Source organism: Desmodus rotundus, chromosome 13 (assembly GCF_022682495.2).
Source record: "Desmodus rotundus isolate HL8 chromosome 13, HLdesRot8A.1, whole genome shotgun sequence".
NCBI lineage: Eukaryota > Metazoa > Chordata > Mammalia > Chiroptera > Phyllostomidae > Desmodus > Desmodus rotundus.
The window spans coordinates 11,934,485-11,952,397 of NC_071399.1; the positions used below are offsets into that span (position 1 = coordinate 11,934,485).

The 17,913-nt window shown below is 42.0% G+C and overlaps 1 protein-coding gene across 1 annotated transcript in view; it reads left to right on the plus strand.

The window, feature by feature from the left end:
* The window catches only part of MTUS1 (microtubule associated scaffold protein 1), a 128,539-nt gene that overhangs the window by 43,397 nt on the left and 67,229 nt on the right, over positions 1–17,913 (plus strand). The window contains exon 3 of the mRNA XM_024562616.4: positions 91–286. Coding sequence (XP_024418384.2) covers positions 91–286 — 196 coding nt within the window. The remainder of the gene's footprint in view (positions 1–90; positions 287–17,913) is intronic.

The following is a 17,913-nucleotide window of genomic DNA, read 5'->3' on the forward strand; positions in this document are numbered from 1 at the left end:
GAAACAGACTGTTCCTTTCATGTAGCTAACGCTGCAGCGGAATCGCATGGGGAAGGTGTGATCTGAACTAACATCCTATTTTCTCCCCAGGGTTCTGCTTCAGAAACTGCAACCCCCACCGGTAGGAATACACCCAAGCCCGACTCCTCCAGTTTGAGAATAAAACCTGGCCCGAAAGCCAAAGTGGGGCCTTCTGTTTCCTGTTTGAGGTATAATGGCAACAGCAGAAATCTCAGTTCTGATCGAACCTTATCTTACCAGAGGATCAGGCGTGTGTCCAGTTCTGGTAAGCATACAACAAGTCAGATGTGCCTTAGAGCAGTGTGTGAGTTATTCCAGTGTAAACCAGGCGCGTCAGAGAGCGAAAGGCAGGTTTTGGTTTTAGAACTAATGCATTCTGTCACGGAAGCATTTAGGAAGGAAGAAGAAGAAGTCGAGAACACAGCCCTTGTATTCGAGCCTTGGAAAGGTTGGTTGGGGAGAGAAATATGTGCATAAGCCCACTTGTCAGCTATTCTGAAGCACACGAAGATACATCTACAGTTGTCTACCTGTTATATATGAATCATTTCATTTTTAAATTTCTAAAAAATGGTTACATGCTTAATAACACTTAATTACAATTCTTGTACCGGGCCCTCACTGCATGTGAACAGATTAGGTTTATTTTTTAAATTTTACTGAAAGATGTATCAGACATTTTCAGGGACGTAAGAGTGACTAAAAAGTTAAACTTTTCTAACAGGAGCTTCTATTTATATTGGTTTGTAGTTTAGCCATAGTAGTTTTAAAATCATATTAGGTTTATGAAATTTGAGAGCTTCAAGAGTAGCTGTTGAGTGTCTCGCTCACTTTGGCAGATGTTCCGGATTTCTGTGTTACACATGAGAACAGGAAATGGAGAAGTTGGCCTATCTCGCAGGGACCGAGACCAAAGCCAGCTGGCCATTCCGGCTGACTGAACATCCTCTGCAGGGAACACCCCTTATTTTAACAGGGAGCACCTTCAGCAAATTAAAACCATGTCAGAAAGATTTAGAAGTGAGTTCCCTTATAAAAATAGTGACTACTAATGAATGGCCTTAAAAAAAAAAGTGCCGCTGGCACGATGTGTCCACACCTGTGAGAACGTTTTACAGATGTGAACAGAACCAACCAAGTCCCCCAGGCTGTCTTCACTTGGCGTTTGCAGGCTGTGTTTTCCAGTCCCGTCACGAGCCCTCCTGTGGGAGAAGCCCCTAGTGTGTGGCAGGGTTTTAGGGGTGGCTCATTTAGATGCAGCCCGGGCATCCAGGTCCTGAGGTTCTGAAGCGCAGGCCCAGGAACAGGTGTGGGCAGAGGAGGAAAGATGAGCAGCACGTTCCTCGTCTGGGAGAAACACCGAGGAGAAGCTGCAGACATTCGGAGACGCAATGGTCCCTGTTTTGGATATTACTGCAGTTGGGGAGTTGAGGCCTAAAGGAGTTCAAAGCTTTGGTTCTTGGTGTTGCTGCTGCCGATAAGGTCCATGGAGTTGGCCAGAGGTCGGGGAGCTCCATCCTGCTCAGATATTGGGAGCGCCTGTGGCTCAGTGGCCTGGAGAGCCATGGCCATAGCGGCCTGCACTGTAGTGAGTGGCCCTGTGCTCTCAGGTCACTCTGGCGCCAGGGAGCTACCTGGCATGTCCGTTACCCTCCCTGGCCTGCAGCCATAGCATCTGTGAAGCATGAGGGCTGGAGAATGGAAGGCCCTGTCAACTTTTATACTCATCTTTCTCGGGGGCACTCTGGAGCTCCCCTTGTTTTGCGAGTAGGGGCTACTACTGTTGGACCACCCAATGCTCAAATCCCAGAAAACCTGAAGTGCTCATCCTTTTAAGAAATGAGACCAGTACCCAGATGTACAGAGGTGGGCAAAAGTAGGTTTACACTGGTGAGTATGCAGAACAGAATGTATTCTTGTGTTATTAGTTATTTATTAATTATTAGTTATTATTACTAACCTTCCTTTGTCCACCCTGTGTTTTAAAAGATGGGATTCTTTTATGTAGGTGATTGGTTCCACCAAAGAGTGGATCTTTTTTTTTTTTTTAAGATTTTATTTATTTATTTTTAGAGAGAGGGGAAGGGAGAGAGAAAGAGAGGGAGAGAAACATCTATTGTTGCCTCTCACATGCCTCCAATTGGGGGACCTGGCTCGCAATGCAGGCATGTGCCCTGACTGGGAATCGAACAGGTGATCTTTCGGTTCACAGGCCAGCACTCAACCCATGGAGCCCCCAGCCTGGGCTGAATCATTTTTTAAAGTCCCTTTACTGTATACTGCATAATGTCATTCTGTAAAGAGAAAAAAGTAGGTCTGTTTAGTCTTAATGAAAAGACAGGGAAGTTTATTAAGCTCTTATTAACCTGGGTAAACAAGCTTGATAACTAAGTTATACATTCAGAGTTTTCAATCTGAGTTAAAACTAAATTATATTTTACCTGGTGGTTTTCCATATATAAATGGGAAAGAAATATTCATGGGACCAGAAGCTTTATGGGTGGGCATTGAAAGACTTGACTATGCTGTATTAAGTTTTTGAAAAGTTAACAGCAACTAACTTGTTTGGATGCTTACAAGAAATTGAGAGGTGTTTGTTGTAGCGGGCAGGAAACTTAATCGCCACAGAGTTAAAAGTAGAACAGAAATCAAGGAGCACAAACAATGTGCCTTCAGAGTGTTGCGAGCATGTTGCCATTTACTGTACAATGACGAGCTTGTGTATTAGAAATTGAAACCAAATGGATATCCTCTGTACTCAGACCAAGTTACTCCGCTCAAAGGTAAGCAGGAGGAATGTTCCAGCCAGCCTGGGGTTTTCAATAAATTCTTTCAGAGAACTAAGTAGAAAACCAGACCCGGAGTTCAAATAGCTACTTTCTTGAAGCTGTAAAGTGAGTATGAGAAAGAATTGTAACTGAGCCCAATGGAGTGCTTTCATTTCGCCAAACCTGGAAGTTTCTATAAAACCAGGTGATGGGCACACCCGAAGTCCCTTTGCTTCTTTGAGGTATGTGTGTGTTTTAAGCCACTCAAATAAGGTGAGATAGTGGGGGAAACTATTTCTAACAGGGATTATAATGCCCATGATAGCAGCTCACCCTTATTAAATGCTCACTGAGTTTCAGGCTGTCTCTTAATGATTTCTCCCACACCATAGTTTTGTGAGGCATACCCCCATTTTACAGATGAGAAGACCTTCACTGAGAAGTTAGTCCATCTAGGTTATGCAGGTGGAAAGGGGCAGAGGTGGGATTCAGACCAGGCTGGGGCCCTGTCCTTGTGCTCTTCACCTTCACATTGTCCTCTCAGGAAACAGTACTGGGATGACCATGAGTTTCGGTGAATTAAAATTCCTGTGCTCGGCTGAATGGTTTAGAAACTGTGGCATTTCTCTTTTCAGGCCTAAATCTGTTTACCATGACATAAATGATTTTTACATGGTTATTGCCAGTTAATGCGGCTGCTTTGTGGGCACCGCCTGATGGATGCAGGCATGTTCAGGGTCCTGCCTGTCACCACGCCCGGGGGCACTACCAGTTCCTAGCAGGTTGTGGACTACAGATGTGTGTGTTCCTTCAGGCAGACATGTAATTGCCCTCCCAGGGACCAGCCCGAGTCAGGCTGGATGACAGAACTTGTACAGAATGCACTACCTTCCCTGTGGACCCGTTACCTGCCCCGGGAGGGCAGGGGAATGTTTATGCAGCAACCACGGAGCATCACAAAGCGATGTGTAAGGGGCGTGGAAGAGGCCCCTGCGAGCTTCAGGACTTGGGGGAAAAAAGAAGAATGTTCAGGGGCCTGCCTGATTGCACCAGAGCCTGCAGAGAGGCCTCATGAAAGAGATGGGCTTTTGTTTTGTTCTACAGAATGAGAAATAACATTTCAAAAGAGCGTCCCTTTGCCTTAATTCAGTTTATTGTGGGTTAGTAAGATAAATTCCTCTTAAACCAACAGTACAGCCCAAACTTGTAATGACTTGCCTATCCCGTAAGTTTCTTTTCTTACTGCTTTTGTAAACAGGGTTTTTTTTTTTGGTGTATATTTCGTGTTAAAGGAAATTTAAAATCTTTTCAATTTATTTTATGTCATTTTAGCCTTTTTTAGGCAAGAGTTTGAGAGAGCAAGCAAAATATGTAAAATTTATTCACATGCTTACATAAATTCATTATTAAAAACTAAAAACTATCACCTCTTATTCTAAAAACTAACTTTAATGTGTTGCTCATAGATGTTTCTATATTTGCATGTAATTAAAACATTTCTTAAAGAATATATCTCAAGGTTTCTTTCCATAAAAAATAATAGCGATAATATGTTTTGAGTGCTAATGAGGTTCCAAGTCCTATTCTAAAGCTTTCTGTACGCATAATTTTATTTAATTCTTAGAGCTCTTGAGATATAGATACTATGATTATCCCCACTCTACAAATGAAGACTTTGAGTTTTTGAAAGCTTAAGTAACTTGCCCAGAGTTACCCAGTTACTCATTGGTGGGGGCAGGGAGCCGACCAGGCAGTCTGGCCCTGGGTTCCTGCTCTCAGCCTCCATTACACATGTGTGCAGTGACCCTCCCGAGTTCCTTCAGCTCTTGAGCGCCTGGTGTGCCCGGAGCGTCAGGAGCGCTGGGAAGGAGGAGTGCACAGAGGAGACAGATTCTTGCCCTTGCAGAGCTGGAATTCTAAGGTGAGGCAGAACATAAACTAGCACAATGTTTACTATGCAAGATGAAGATAAATGATGAGCCAAAACGTTGAAGGGAGGTGGGTGTTTAAATAGAGTAGTCAAAAAAGGCCTCAAGGAGCAGGTGACTTTTGAGTCAACATGTGCAGGAGGAGAAGGAGGGAACCATTTGGATAACAGATGGAAGGACTTTGCAGGCAGAGGGAGCAGCAAGTGCAACGTCAAGGTGAGGCAGTATGGCCAGTGCCTGCGGAATACGGAGCTGCCCAGCATGTGGGCTGGGGGCTGGGAAGTGGGGGGGAGGCCTACTGAGCAACACCTTGTAGGTTCCTGGTAGACAAGTGTCTTCTCTACCCTACTAACATCATCACTGTAAATTATCGGTCATTTTGCAGGCATTCCACACAGTTCTTGTTGGGCAAGTAATTCTGGGTAATTTAGGGAATGACTCAAACTATGTTACTATGCAGTCTTTCATATTTTTCCGTTCAAGAAATGTTTTAAGTGCTTCCTGTGTGCTGGGCAGTCAGTCAGATTCTGAGGATATAAACATGTTTAATGCCCTTTCAGTGAGCTCACTAGTTGGAAGGTGAGGTGAAAAGGGGTGTTGAAGCAAATCATGTGAATGCACAGTCTTCATTTTTCAAACCCCAGCTGAACTGTCCTGGCCTCTGGGATACCTTGCACTCACTCTTCTCTCCTGAAATTATTTTCTTGCATATCTGTCTCCTACAAAACTGAGATTCATAAGGATGAAGTCCAGGCCTTAGTTATTTTTATATTTCCCAGTGCTCCACACAGTGTCCCTATTATGCAACGGGTGCTTAAGAATGTTGCCCGGCTTGATTTGAGTGGAGACTTGTGCGGAGTGTTGTGTGTTCACCGTCAAGGGAACACCACCGCCAACCCAGCCTAAGGGAACACTGGAGGAGAACGGTGACGTTTGAACTGGCCTTGGAATGTTCCTGTAGGAGTCTGCTGGGCATGGGAGGTTGCGGCATTCCCAAAGGTGCACAGGTAGAGCTATGAAAGGGAACGGGGTGTTCGGGGAGAGCCAGCATGCCTTGAGCAGATGGTGTGTTGCGGTAAGTGATAGGTGAGCCCCGAGAGAGGGTAAGGCAGATCAGCTCTAACAGTCTGGACACAAACTGGTAAGAAGCACACCGGTGTTTGGGAATTGAGAGCAGAGTGAAAATTGCCACAGTGTTTTGAAGGAAGAGGTAGTCTGGTAGGGCTCCGCTGGTGCTGAGTAGTCCTAGGTGTGTCCTCAACTTTCTCGTCCTGAGTGCAAAGGGCTGTGGGTGTGCTTGAGGTTTGAGACAGTGAAAATGTGTGCAGGGTAAGGACGCCTCTGGGAGAAGAGCAGACGAAGACAGGAGCGACGGGTGGCTGACGCCCAGGCAATGCAAGCATCGGCACATGTCCAGTGCGCAGGTAAATGAAGAAGGGAACCCTGGCCGGGTGGCTCATTTGGTGGGAGCAACCCAAAAGGTTTCAGGTTTGATTCCCAAGTAGGGCACATACCTAGGCTGTGGGTTCAATTCCAACTCAGGACACATATGGGGGGCGACTGATGCATGTTTCTCTCACATCGATGTTTCTCTCCCCTCTCTTTCTCTTTTTCCCTTTCTCTCCCCTTCCACGCTCCCTAAAATTAATGAACATGTCCTCGGGTAAGGATTTAAAAAAATTAAAAATAAAGAAGAGGATGCAGCAGTGTGTAGAAGTAGATTCACTTGGAGATTAAAGAGGAGTTTTAAGAGTCAAGATTCAGAGTAGCCACTGTGGATAATAGGCCGGACAGCTTTGTCTTTCTCATATCTTCCAGCTGACTTTCCTGTGAGTTTGTGCAAATTTTATGGATTTGCTTACTTTTGTAATCTTAGAAAAGGACATAAACTTGAGGTGATCAATTCTGAGTTTCAATGGCCTCATTGTTCAAAGTTGCCATTCATGAACCCGAGCTGCTCATGAGCCAGGAGGCTCACCACGTGCCTTTCTCGTTCTTATTAGGAATTCTCCAGGTGAGTGCCAGGTGAGCTCATTGGCAGCCAGTCAGTACACTTGCTGATGAACAAACAAGCGTGTGAAGACCCTTGTCCATCTTTGTACGTAGCTGGGGACAAGATGCAGCCCCTCTAAATGCTTGGGTTATTACACCTGTAGTCCTGGGACTCGTGTTCCCAGGCCTGTGACCACAGGAGTCATTCTTGCTTAGGCTCCACCTGCAGCAGCGCTCGTCTTGCGGAGACACTTGCAGGGGCAGGTACTGACAGTACCGCCACGGGTACTCTGCTTCCAGAGATGCACGTCCTCATGAGAACCTTGCTTTATTGCTTTATGGGACCTTCTTGTTTCTCTGTGAAATCACTGACCTCCTAAGACTTGGTCTGTTTTTGTTGTGACTCACTTGTACTATTATGACGTTATCTTTCAAGTTCAGGCTTGAATTTAAGCAAATGGCGATGGTCCTGCAGAGTCCAGTTTCTTGTACCCTGCTCATATGACATGGCCTTCACTAACTCATGAATGTGGAGTTGTAAAGTCAGATTTTGCAGTATGTGAATGTAGAGTGTTACTGAAGTGTTCTGTTCTGGAAGATAATTCATTCACTTAGCAGTTTGATAGTGTATCCTGTGCAAGTCATACTACAGACCCTTAGGGATTGTAAGACATGGTTGTTGCCCTCAAGGTATTATCAGCTAAATAGGGGAGATGACGAGTTTGTCCCTCATTACAGAGTTCCTTATAATACTAAAAAAACAAACCCTGTTGGGTTTCACTAGAGAGTAGATTCCCAATACCAGTTCACTTAAATTCTTTCTTGCTATAATATAGGCAATTCTAGAACATAAGGACCAGTCCGTTTAGTGTCAATCCCTTCTGGTGTGTAATCTTTACCACTGGACCCCAGAAGTAAAAATCAGAGGGATACATATAGGTCAAGGTATTTTTCAGGACTTGGCTGGTGCTCTAGGAAGTAGAAAGGAAGAGGCCATTAGGATTCAGAGTTTAGAACGTAAAGACTGAGGAAGTTAGTACACGTGTGTGGAAATACGGAGGAGGGCAGGGAGGCAATGTGAACACAATCCACCTTGGTGTTCTGGCAGTCAACAAAGAGGTCCAGACGATAGGAAGAAAAAAACAATTCAGCTTTAATCTTATCCACACCAAATGATTTTTAACTTCATAATTTATAACTATTCAGTGCTTTTCTTTCTGCATATCCTCATGCACATCTGCTTACATAAATTAACGGGGACAGCCCTGGCTGGTGTGGCTCAGCAGATTGAGTGTTGGCCTGGGAAACCAAAGGGTCGCCGGTTCAATTCCTAGTCAGGGCACATGCCTGGGTTGCAGGCCAGGTCCCCCAGTTGGGGGTGCGCAAGAGGCAACCACACATGCATGTTTCTCTCCCTCTCTTTCTCCCTTCCTTCCCCTCTTTCTGAAAGTAAATAAATAAAACCTTAAAAGAAAATTAATGGGGACAAACCATTCCTAGTGTTTTGGAGACCCCATACCTAACGGTCAGTAGGCACGTAATTAACTGATTACGTTTTCTTTTTTATTTAAAAGGTATGGTAGTTATTTTCCTCAATTCTTAAATTCTTATATCTTCTTAGTAACATGATTTTTAAATGACTGTGTTATATTTCATCATCTGAATGTGCTGTGATTTACTTCTTCAGACTTTTTTTAAACATTGGGTGGTTTCCAGTATTTTTTAGTACTATATTAAACAACTCTATTCAGAAGAACTATATAATAAGTACATAAGCTGGCCAGATAAGTACCTTGGATGCATTCCTTTTGGCGGAATCAGAGGGTGTAGCATTTTAAGGCTTTTGATGCGCCTCTCCAAATTGGCCTTCAGAAACAGTACAAGTCCGTGCGCCTGCTCAGAGTGTATGAGTGTTTCCCAACACCTATATAAAAATGTTGACATTTCTAGCTCTCCTGCCAAATGTTCATTCTTTAGGAAACTACAAAATGGAACATACACAAATAATTATTGAATAAATGTAGCGTCTGTGGTCAGAGTGCTGAGGGAGAGAAGTTATCTCTGGCAGGACAGACAGACCGTATACACACAAGTAAACATAGTGTATATAGGGTGTTTGACAGTGTAGAGTTCTAAAGAGAAATGAAAAATACTAATACCAAGAAAGGGGATATGAAATGTTGGGGGGTGTATGAAAGGAAAGAGAGGGAGATGAAATTTTGGCTCGTGAGGCCAGGGATAGGTGGCTTTTGAGTAAAGGCTCAAGGGAACCAGCCGCATGAACCTGTGGAAGACAACCATACAGTCTCAGTGGAAAGACCCCGAGGTCAAGTTTGACCTGTGTGTACTAGGAGGAGCAAGGACTAGAGAAAGGAAAAGTGGAACAAGAGAGAAGGTTTGACAAGCTGCGGAGAGCCAGACCAGGTACGGTCTGGAAAGTCGGAAGGACTTTGGCTTTGAACCACAGTGATGACAAGATCTCTCCGAAGCTAAGTGGAGAAAACACCGGGTTGGTGCGTGGACAGGGTCAGGGAGGAGGCACTGGTGCAACCATGGCAGGCGATTGCGGCTCTCTGACCACGGTTGTGGCGGTGGCGGTGGCCAGATCCCAGATACGCATGTTGAAGGCGAAGCCGACAGGATTCGCTTGGACGAGAGGCGAGGGTGAGAGCAGGAGAGAGGAGTCAGGGATGACTGTACACGTTCTGGTGTGAGCAGTGGAAGGACAGTCTTGGCGTTTACTGAGGTGAGGAGGGGTGATGGAGACACAGATGTTGGAAGGTGGACATCAGGAACTCAGTTACAGAGATGGTAAGTTGTGTAATGGATATAGAAGTGAAGACGTAGAGGAGAAAGTTGGGTATGCAAGTCTAGAGTACGTAGGAGAAGTCTGGTCTAGGGATATGAATTTGGGGTTCATCAACTTTTAGATGGTATTTAAAGCCCCTCGGCGGATGACATCGTCAGAGTAAGTGTAGAAAGGGCGCACATCAGGAGCACCCCTGGGGACCTCCCTCGATCCCTACAAGGCCCCTCTGGGGTACTCCTAAGCTTTAAAGGGCCAGGGAGACAGGAAGAATTACAAAGGAGACCAAGAAGGAACAGCCAGGAAGGTAGGAGGAAAGGCAGTCAAGAGTGGTGTTCTGGGAGCCAAGTAAAGTGCGTGTTTCAAGGGGAAAGAAGAAATCAACGGCATCAAATGCTGTTGACAGGGGAACGTGGTAGTTAAGAACTATTTTTTTTATTTCATTTTTCAGTTACAGTTGACACTCATAGTTTCAAATGTACAGCGTAGTGATTAGACAGTAATATACAAAGTGTTCCCCCTGATATTTCCAGTGCCCACCTGGCACCATGCATAGTTATCACAACATTATTAACTGTATTCCCTGTGCTGTACTTTCCATTCCCGTGACTGTTTTCGTAACTACGGATCTGTACTTCGTAATCTCTTCACCTGTTTCATCCTGCTCCCAATCCACCTCCCCTCCAGCAACCACCAGTCTGTTCTCTGTCTGTGAGTCTGTTTCTGTTTTGCTTGTTTATTTTGTTCTTTAGATTCCACATGTAAGTGAAATCATATGGTATTTGTCTTTCTCTGTCTGACTTATTTTACTTAGCATAATACCACCTAGGTCCATCCATGGTATCCCAAATGGGAAGATTTCATTAAGAACACAATTTGGTTTAAAACCAGAAGGTTGTGTGTTTACATAACAGGAAGTCTAGAGGTAGGCATTTCCAGATTTGGTGGTTCAATAATGTCAACTTTTGGTCCTTCCACCCCTCCTGCCTCAGCCTGGTGCTTTTGTCAGTGACTTTTCAGTTAAAATAAGGTTGCTGAGGGTTCCAGGTGTTAAGTCCTCCTGCGGCTGCGTACAAAGGCTGGAAGTGATGGACAGCAGCCCAGATAAGGGCTTCTTCCTGGCATGACTGTCAACATTTATGGGGGCGGGGGATCACTCGGCACCTTACCCCCCAGTGCCCTTCTGTCCAAGCCTGATCAGTACAGATGGGGTCACGAGGTTGCCCCTAACTTGCAGAAAGGTTGGGAACACAAGTCTTTGGCTTTTTAAACCTTTCTATAGAATGTGAGCAATGAAAATGGGGATTAGGAATGACAGTTGGGGAGCCAGGAAAGATGTTAGATGTAATCAGGTTAAATTTTTCTTAAGTCTTGGCTATTTTTATTTACCCTTTGGCTTAGAGCTTTTGCTGTATATTATATTATATTTTGGGCATATGATTCTTTTTTGTTGGCCTGACCTTGTCTGTTGTCCTCTGTCCCGTATTTTACTCTATGCCTTTTAATCTCACTATGGTGTTATTTTTTTTAAATTTTGCATTTTTATGTTGTCAAATACATCTTTTACTATTTCCTTTGTGTTTATGCTTCACAAAACCTCTACTAAAAAGGAAGATTGATCTATATTTAATTATTATGAAATTTGTATAGTTTTGTTTTAACCCCTGTTAACCCAGTATTTTTTTACAGTTACAACTGGTAGTTAATATTTAAATGTCACTTACTGGGTGCCAGGTGCTGTTCTAAGCATTTTAAAAATGCAAACTCAATGAACTCTCCCAAGATCCTGTGACGGTAAGACCCACTACGGTCACCCCCATTCTTACGTGTGAGGAAATAGAGCTTCAGAGGGGTCAAAGGGCCTGCTCACAGCCAGCGAGTGGTGGAGCCTGGCGCTAGATTTTTGACTTTTCATCATGGTACCATGCTGCTTCTCCAATTTTAACTTTTTATAATTCAAGTATCTTTTTTTTTTACTGCCATTTTTTTAATTAAAAAATTTTTTAAAAATTTTATTCAGTTACAATTGTCTGCATTTTCTCCCCATCCCTCCACCCCACCCCAGCCAATCCCACCTCCCTCCCCCACCTCTACCCTCCCCCTTGATTTTGTCCTTGTGTCCTTTATAGTAGCTCCTGTAGCTGGAGAGCATTATGCTAAGTGAAATAAAGCCAGGCGGTGAGGGACAATACCATATGATCTCACCTTTAACTGGAACATAATCAACAAAAGAAAAAAGCAAACAAAATATAACCAGAGACATTGAAATTGAAGTATCTTAATACCACAGATGTCTTCACTGGTCTGAAATACCTCCCTTATCCTGATCTGAATTTTTATATTTCTGAGACTTACATACCACTTTACTAATCTGTCAACATAGATTTATGTTAGTAACAAACTTTTACTCTTTTATAATATCCTATGATAACTAGTAGCCCAAGTTCTTTCACCTAATTAAAAATTTTTTTTAATGTGGTAAGATAGACATTACATAAAATTTAGCATTTTGACCTTTTTTAAGTGCACAGTTCAGTGGTATTTCAGTACATTCACGTTATTGTACAAGTGTTACCCACCAACACACCTCCATTCTCCTCTCTCTAAAATCAATAAGCATGTCCTCAGGTGAGGATTAAAAAAATGAATTGTCTGTATGTGCCCCCATTTGTTTATCTATTCATGTGTCAGTGAACACTTGGGTTGCCTCTCCCTTGGCTACTGCGAATAGTACTATGAGACGTAGATGTACAAACATCTCGTGAGGATCCTGCTTGCCATCCTTTTGGATATAGGCCCAAAGGGGAATTGCTGGAACATATGGTTGTTTTATTTTTTATTTTTTGAGGAACCACCCTACCATTTTTCATGGACTCAGACCATTTTACTTTTCTATCAGCAAAGCATAGTTTCAATTTCTCCAAATCCTTAGGGATACTTGTTACTTTCTGTTTTGTTTTCATAATAGCCATCCCAATAGGTGTGACGTGGTTTGGGTTTGCATTTCCCTGATGACTAATGATGTTGGGCATCTTATCATGTACTCGTTGGCTATCGTGTATCTATCTCCTTTGGAGAAAAGGTCTATTCAAGTCTTTTGTCCATTTAAAAAAATCAGATTGTTTAATTGTTGTTGAGTTGTAGTCTTTCTGATTACTTTTATGTTCCAGAAAATTTCAGCCATTCTAACTTATTATGGGCTAATTTAAATTGTTTAAAACAATTCTCCCTGTGTCTATAAATGAGAAGTGCTTTTAAATGAAAAGGGAGCTTTTTGCAAAAGGACCAAATGTTCTTTTATAAAATGTACTAAGAAATGACTTGCTGTTTGAATTTTATTAGGATTTTTATGAGTAATTTTTACTAACAAATTCTTTTAAAAAATTCTTCCAAATCTCCCTTTCAAAACCACCACATGTGGATTCAGATTGGAATAGCTTTCAACTAATATATTAATTCAGGGAAGAATTAACCTGTAGGTTCACTTACTCAAATATTTTATGCTCCTCATTTTTGTAATATCTTCATAATACTAGCACTTTTGATTTTTATTCATAGAAATGCTGCGTGTTGCATGTACATGTGTATGTGGATGACTACTTTGGGTTGGCTAAAGGAAGGGATCTTTTTTCAGTTTTTCCTGGTACATTGGAAAAGTGTTGTACATTATTTATTTTGTAAGCATAGTATCAGGTTTATTTAAATAGTTGTTAGACAATACTTTGCTACCATTGAAGAGAAAATTTTTAACATCTACATTAATGCTGAGAGAATTTGGTTCTTCTGGGTCGAGAGTGAATATGCAGCCACAATTTTGAGCATGTGTAATTTATGTCTTCCATAAGTTATTGTTGCTTGTTATCCCTTTGGGTAGACGTAGTTTAATTTATTATAATAATTCCTAGTTATTGCAGATAATTATGCACAAGGTTACCTTCTCTATATAGTTGTGTTTAAAGAAGCCCACTTATAATTAAAGCTATAAGCATATTCTCATTTTTTAATATTTTAACTGTATCTGTTTATTTGGCTTTTTTTTTTTTTTGTCCTGCTTCTAGTGGTTTATGGCCCTACCACTTGCATGCCTCATTAATATTTATTATACTTCTATAACAATATAATTTATATCTTAAACTATATAGGTTAGTAATATATGAATGACCTATATACTAATAGGTATGTATTATTAGTGAACGACCTATATACTCATAGTATGTAATAGGTATATACTGTTAATTCATATATCACTGACCTCAGCCATCGCCTTTTTGCTGTCCAGTTAAAATTTGCACTGCCTCTAGCCCTGCCAGGTCCGTCAGCCTCATAAGTTGTTTCCCCGATTTCGAACTCTCCCCTTCAGTCAGTTCTGCACACTGCTGCCACACGGTCAAGTTCTGCTGTAGATGCTAGGAAATCTGCAGTGCCCCTGCCTCTCTGTCTTCCCTCCACGTCCCACCGCCAGCAATGAAGGTCTAACGTTTTTAGCCTGGAAGTTAGTGCCGTCTTCCACTACCTAATGCCAACTGCCAACTCTCTTCCTGTCCAATCTCATTTTCTGGTTCTTCCCCAAGACCCCTGTACTCCTAGTAAGTGACGCAAATCACAGAACAAAGTATTTTAATGTGATGAGAGGCAATGTGTTCCCTCGTATATAATTTTTACTGAAAATTCTCGGTAGTGACTTCTATAGTAAGACGTCAGGTGTTTCTAGCACCCGATACATTTGTGCTTTGCTGTTACTTGCAATTATCTTACTATTGTGCAGGTTTTTATAAAGATGATCTGTACTTCTTGTATAGGTAATAGAGGTGTCAGTTTTTAAAAAACGGTAATTAAAACATCTTCAAAACCCATGAATTATACTAAATATAAAAAGCAGCAAGTCATTTTTTTCAGTGCTGAATAGCCTCATGGCAAATATACTAATGCCGAATTCATTCTTGTCTTGTTGAAGGTTCAGAGATGAGAACTTGATTTGACTGGTAGGTGTTTCTGTGGTTTTGGAAACCTCTCACATTACTGTGTGTTTTGTGGGCCGTGCGGGACCCACCTTCTTTCCCAGGCCTTCCCTTAAAGAGTGGAGGAGGCCAAAAGGCGCTCGCGGGTGAAGTTCCTGGGAGCTTTCTCCCAGGGAATGCGTCATTTGTAAGTGTCAGAACAAAGGAGCACCGTTTAGAAGTTCATTCTTTAGCTTTAATTTCCAGGCCTAGGAAACACACCATTATAGTACCATAAAGAATTTTCCAGAAGTAAAGTGACTGTTGTTGTCATAGTCACATATTATAAAAATGTCAATTTGAGTTACTGGTTTTTTAAGTCTTTTTTTCCCCTAGTAAAATTTAAAAAGTTAAAAAAATACCTAACGCTTACAAATGCCTGGGAATAAAAATAATTATTAGAGTCTACTTACTTTATTCATCCAATCTATGCTTCCTTGGTTTCTTTATCTGTTTTGTCCTGAGTATCTTTATTAGATTAAATATTAATCCCATGACTTTAGTAATATCTTTTTGTTATAAAAGTATGCTGCTTGTGGTAAGAGAATTCACATGGAGGGACGCGTCAGCACACGAAGTGTGGAGGGGACAGTCCCCATTCCTGCTTCTCCCCTTCTCTTTGCCTCCATCTCCCACTGGACTGTGTCCCATAAGAGATAAAATTCTGGTATATTCTTCTGGAAATTTTCAATAAGTATAAACTTATAAAATGGGACAATATTAACAGTATCCTTTTTTCACTTAATAAAGCTTTCTATTGGATTTTTTGTTTTGCAAGGTGTTCCTTAATGATTTTTTTTTTCTTTTTGCTGAGTACCGTTCATTTAATTGGATTTTCCAAGGTGGTCATCCGAGCAGATTGCTTGTTTGATGAAGGCATGTTTCAAATCCAGGGGGCTCTCTGTGTTGTACCTAAGGCAAAGGTGAATGTTATTCACCTGGACAAGTTTGTGGCTAAATGTACATTGAAAAATCTTATGGATATTTGAATATCTAGGATGTGCTAATTATAATAAGATGTAAAGAAAAATGTCTCCTTTTATTTAGCTAATAGACTGAAGAGTCTATTAATATTAATGAAGGACAAATAAACTTGGTTAAGTTTTTAAAGCTTTAATGTAGATAATGAGAGAAGACAATATGATTTCAAAATTATTTACTCTGGCCTTTAAAAGAAATTTTAATAGCTTTATTACAATCATCACTATAATTCCACATTAATTTTTTCCCACTTGATTGAGGTATAATTGACAGACAAAATATCCCATATTTTCCCTGGACAGGAGATGGTCACGATAATAGAATCAAATCAGCTGTCTATATGTGAGTTCATGCTAAAGGCATGGACTTTAACCACTAAGGCCGGTAATATCTCTGCAGGTAGATCTTAATCTTTATGGTTCTTATCTGGGATAAATTACGTGATGTGAAGTAAACTGGTAAACATCACCGTTTCAGACCTGTCCGTCAGAGCGGTCCTGTGTTGACTTCATCATTGTAGAATCTGGTGCTCATGTTGCTCACAGCCCCCCAGCCCGATACAGGTCTTACCTTGATGTTGTTCGTGATGCCCGTGTTTTACTGCTGCTTTATGTGAAGTCTGCGTACAGGTGCTGTAGGCCAACGTGCCCATTAAGGTCGACGTCAGGGCTGTTGGTGAAACGGTTCCACACCTCGCCACAGCCCCAGCGTTTTCGTCGTTGCACCCGCAGAGCGCCCTTCTGGTGAGAGGGGCACTCCGGGCAGCCTCCGCGCTAACACTTCTCCCCCTGACTGTGACCTCGATGCTTCAGTTCTGGGGCACAGTAGGGGGAACTGGGCTGGTGGAAGTGGCCTGTATGCCAGGCCTCAGTGTCACCGGTTAGGTGTGTGACCCCACTAGGCCATTTCAGCGCCTCAGTAGTTTTCTCATCTGTGAACTGGGGGTGGTAATAGTAATGCACTGTTAGGATTATTCTGGGTTTCAAAGGGCTAGTCCTTTGGTAAAGTCAGCTTTATTCAGTACACTCTGTGCCCAATGTCAGGAGAACAAGCAGTGGTAGAATGGGCCACACCTGGCTGGTACTACCAATTGCCATTATGTGGGGGTGCCCAGTGTGGGAGGCGTGGCAATGTGACTTGGCAGGCCAGAGGAATGGTCACTGGGCTCGAGGGAGCGCTTATTTCTGGTGGCAGTGCGTGCGTTGGGTTCTAGGGGGCACTGGTCCGTAGTGACTCTGAAGCACGCTGAGGAATGCCTGTGAACCCATGATGCCGTCAGAAACAGTGTGTGAAACATCCCTTTCTGAGAATTAAGTTGATTTTCCAAACTTGTTCAGTCTTGATTGCACGTGGCAGTGGCCCAGAAATGTTCATCTGTAACTTGCCCAACCTTTTCATTGGTTTCGATGATGATGACTCATCAGAATGGTTTTGCTGAAAGGGCAGCAATTTGGTGAATTTATATGAGAAAAGTTTGTTTTTCTATACCTCCCAAAGTAAGTAAAACTTGTGGCTAAATGTACATTGAAAAATCTTATGGATATTTGAATATCTAGGACGTGCTAATTATAATAAGATGTAAAGAAAAATGTCTCCTTTTATTTAGCTAATAGACTGAAGAGTCTATTAATATTAATGAAGGACAAATAAACTTGGTTAAGTTTTTAAAGCTTTAATGTAGATAATGAGAGAAGACAATATGATTTCAAAATTATTTACTCTGGCCTTTAAAAGAAATTTTAATAGCTTTATTACAATCATCACTATAATTCCACATTAATTTTTTCCCACTTGACTGATGTATAATTGACAGATAAAGTTGTAAGATATGTAAAGTGTATATTGTGATTATAGGTATGTGTATATTATGAAAGGTATGTATATATTGAGTTAACGCATCTACCTCACATATTTATCTTTTTTTTTTTTGGTGAGAACATTGAAGTTCTCTCTGAGCAAATTTCAATGCTATAATACAGTGTTATCAATATAGTCACCATGTTTTACATCAGCGCCGCAGACCTCATGCATCTGATAGCTAACGGTTTGTACCCTTTACCTGCCTCTCCCTGTTTCCCCCACCTTACTCTTGGCCTAAAAAGAAAAGTTAATCCAGCAAACATTTATTCAGAGTCAGTCTACGCTATACACATTGCTAGGCCCTGAGGGACAGAATGGAATAAGGACCTCTTCCTGTTCTCCAGGAGCATAGAGGCCAGTCCAGAGACATACTGAAACAGATGCTGAGAGAGAAGCAAGATCGGTAGGAGCGGAAAGGGAGGTGTGGTCCATTGCACACACAGGAGGGTGTCCTGGAAGGAAAGGCTTTTACAAAGAGGTCCTGATTCTTAACAGTGTGCTCATACTTCATGTGTATTCAAATCACCTGGGGATCTTGTTAAACTGGAGATTGTGATTCA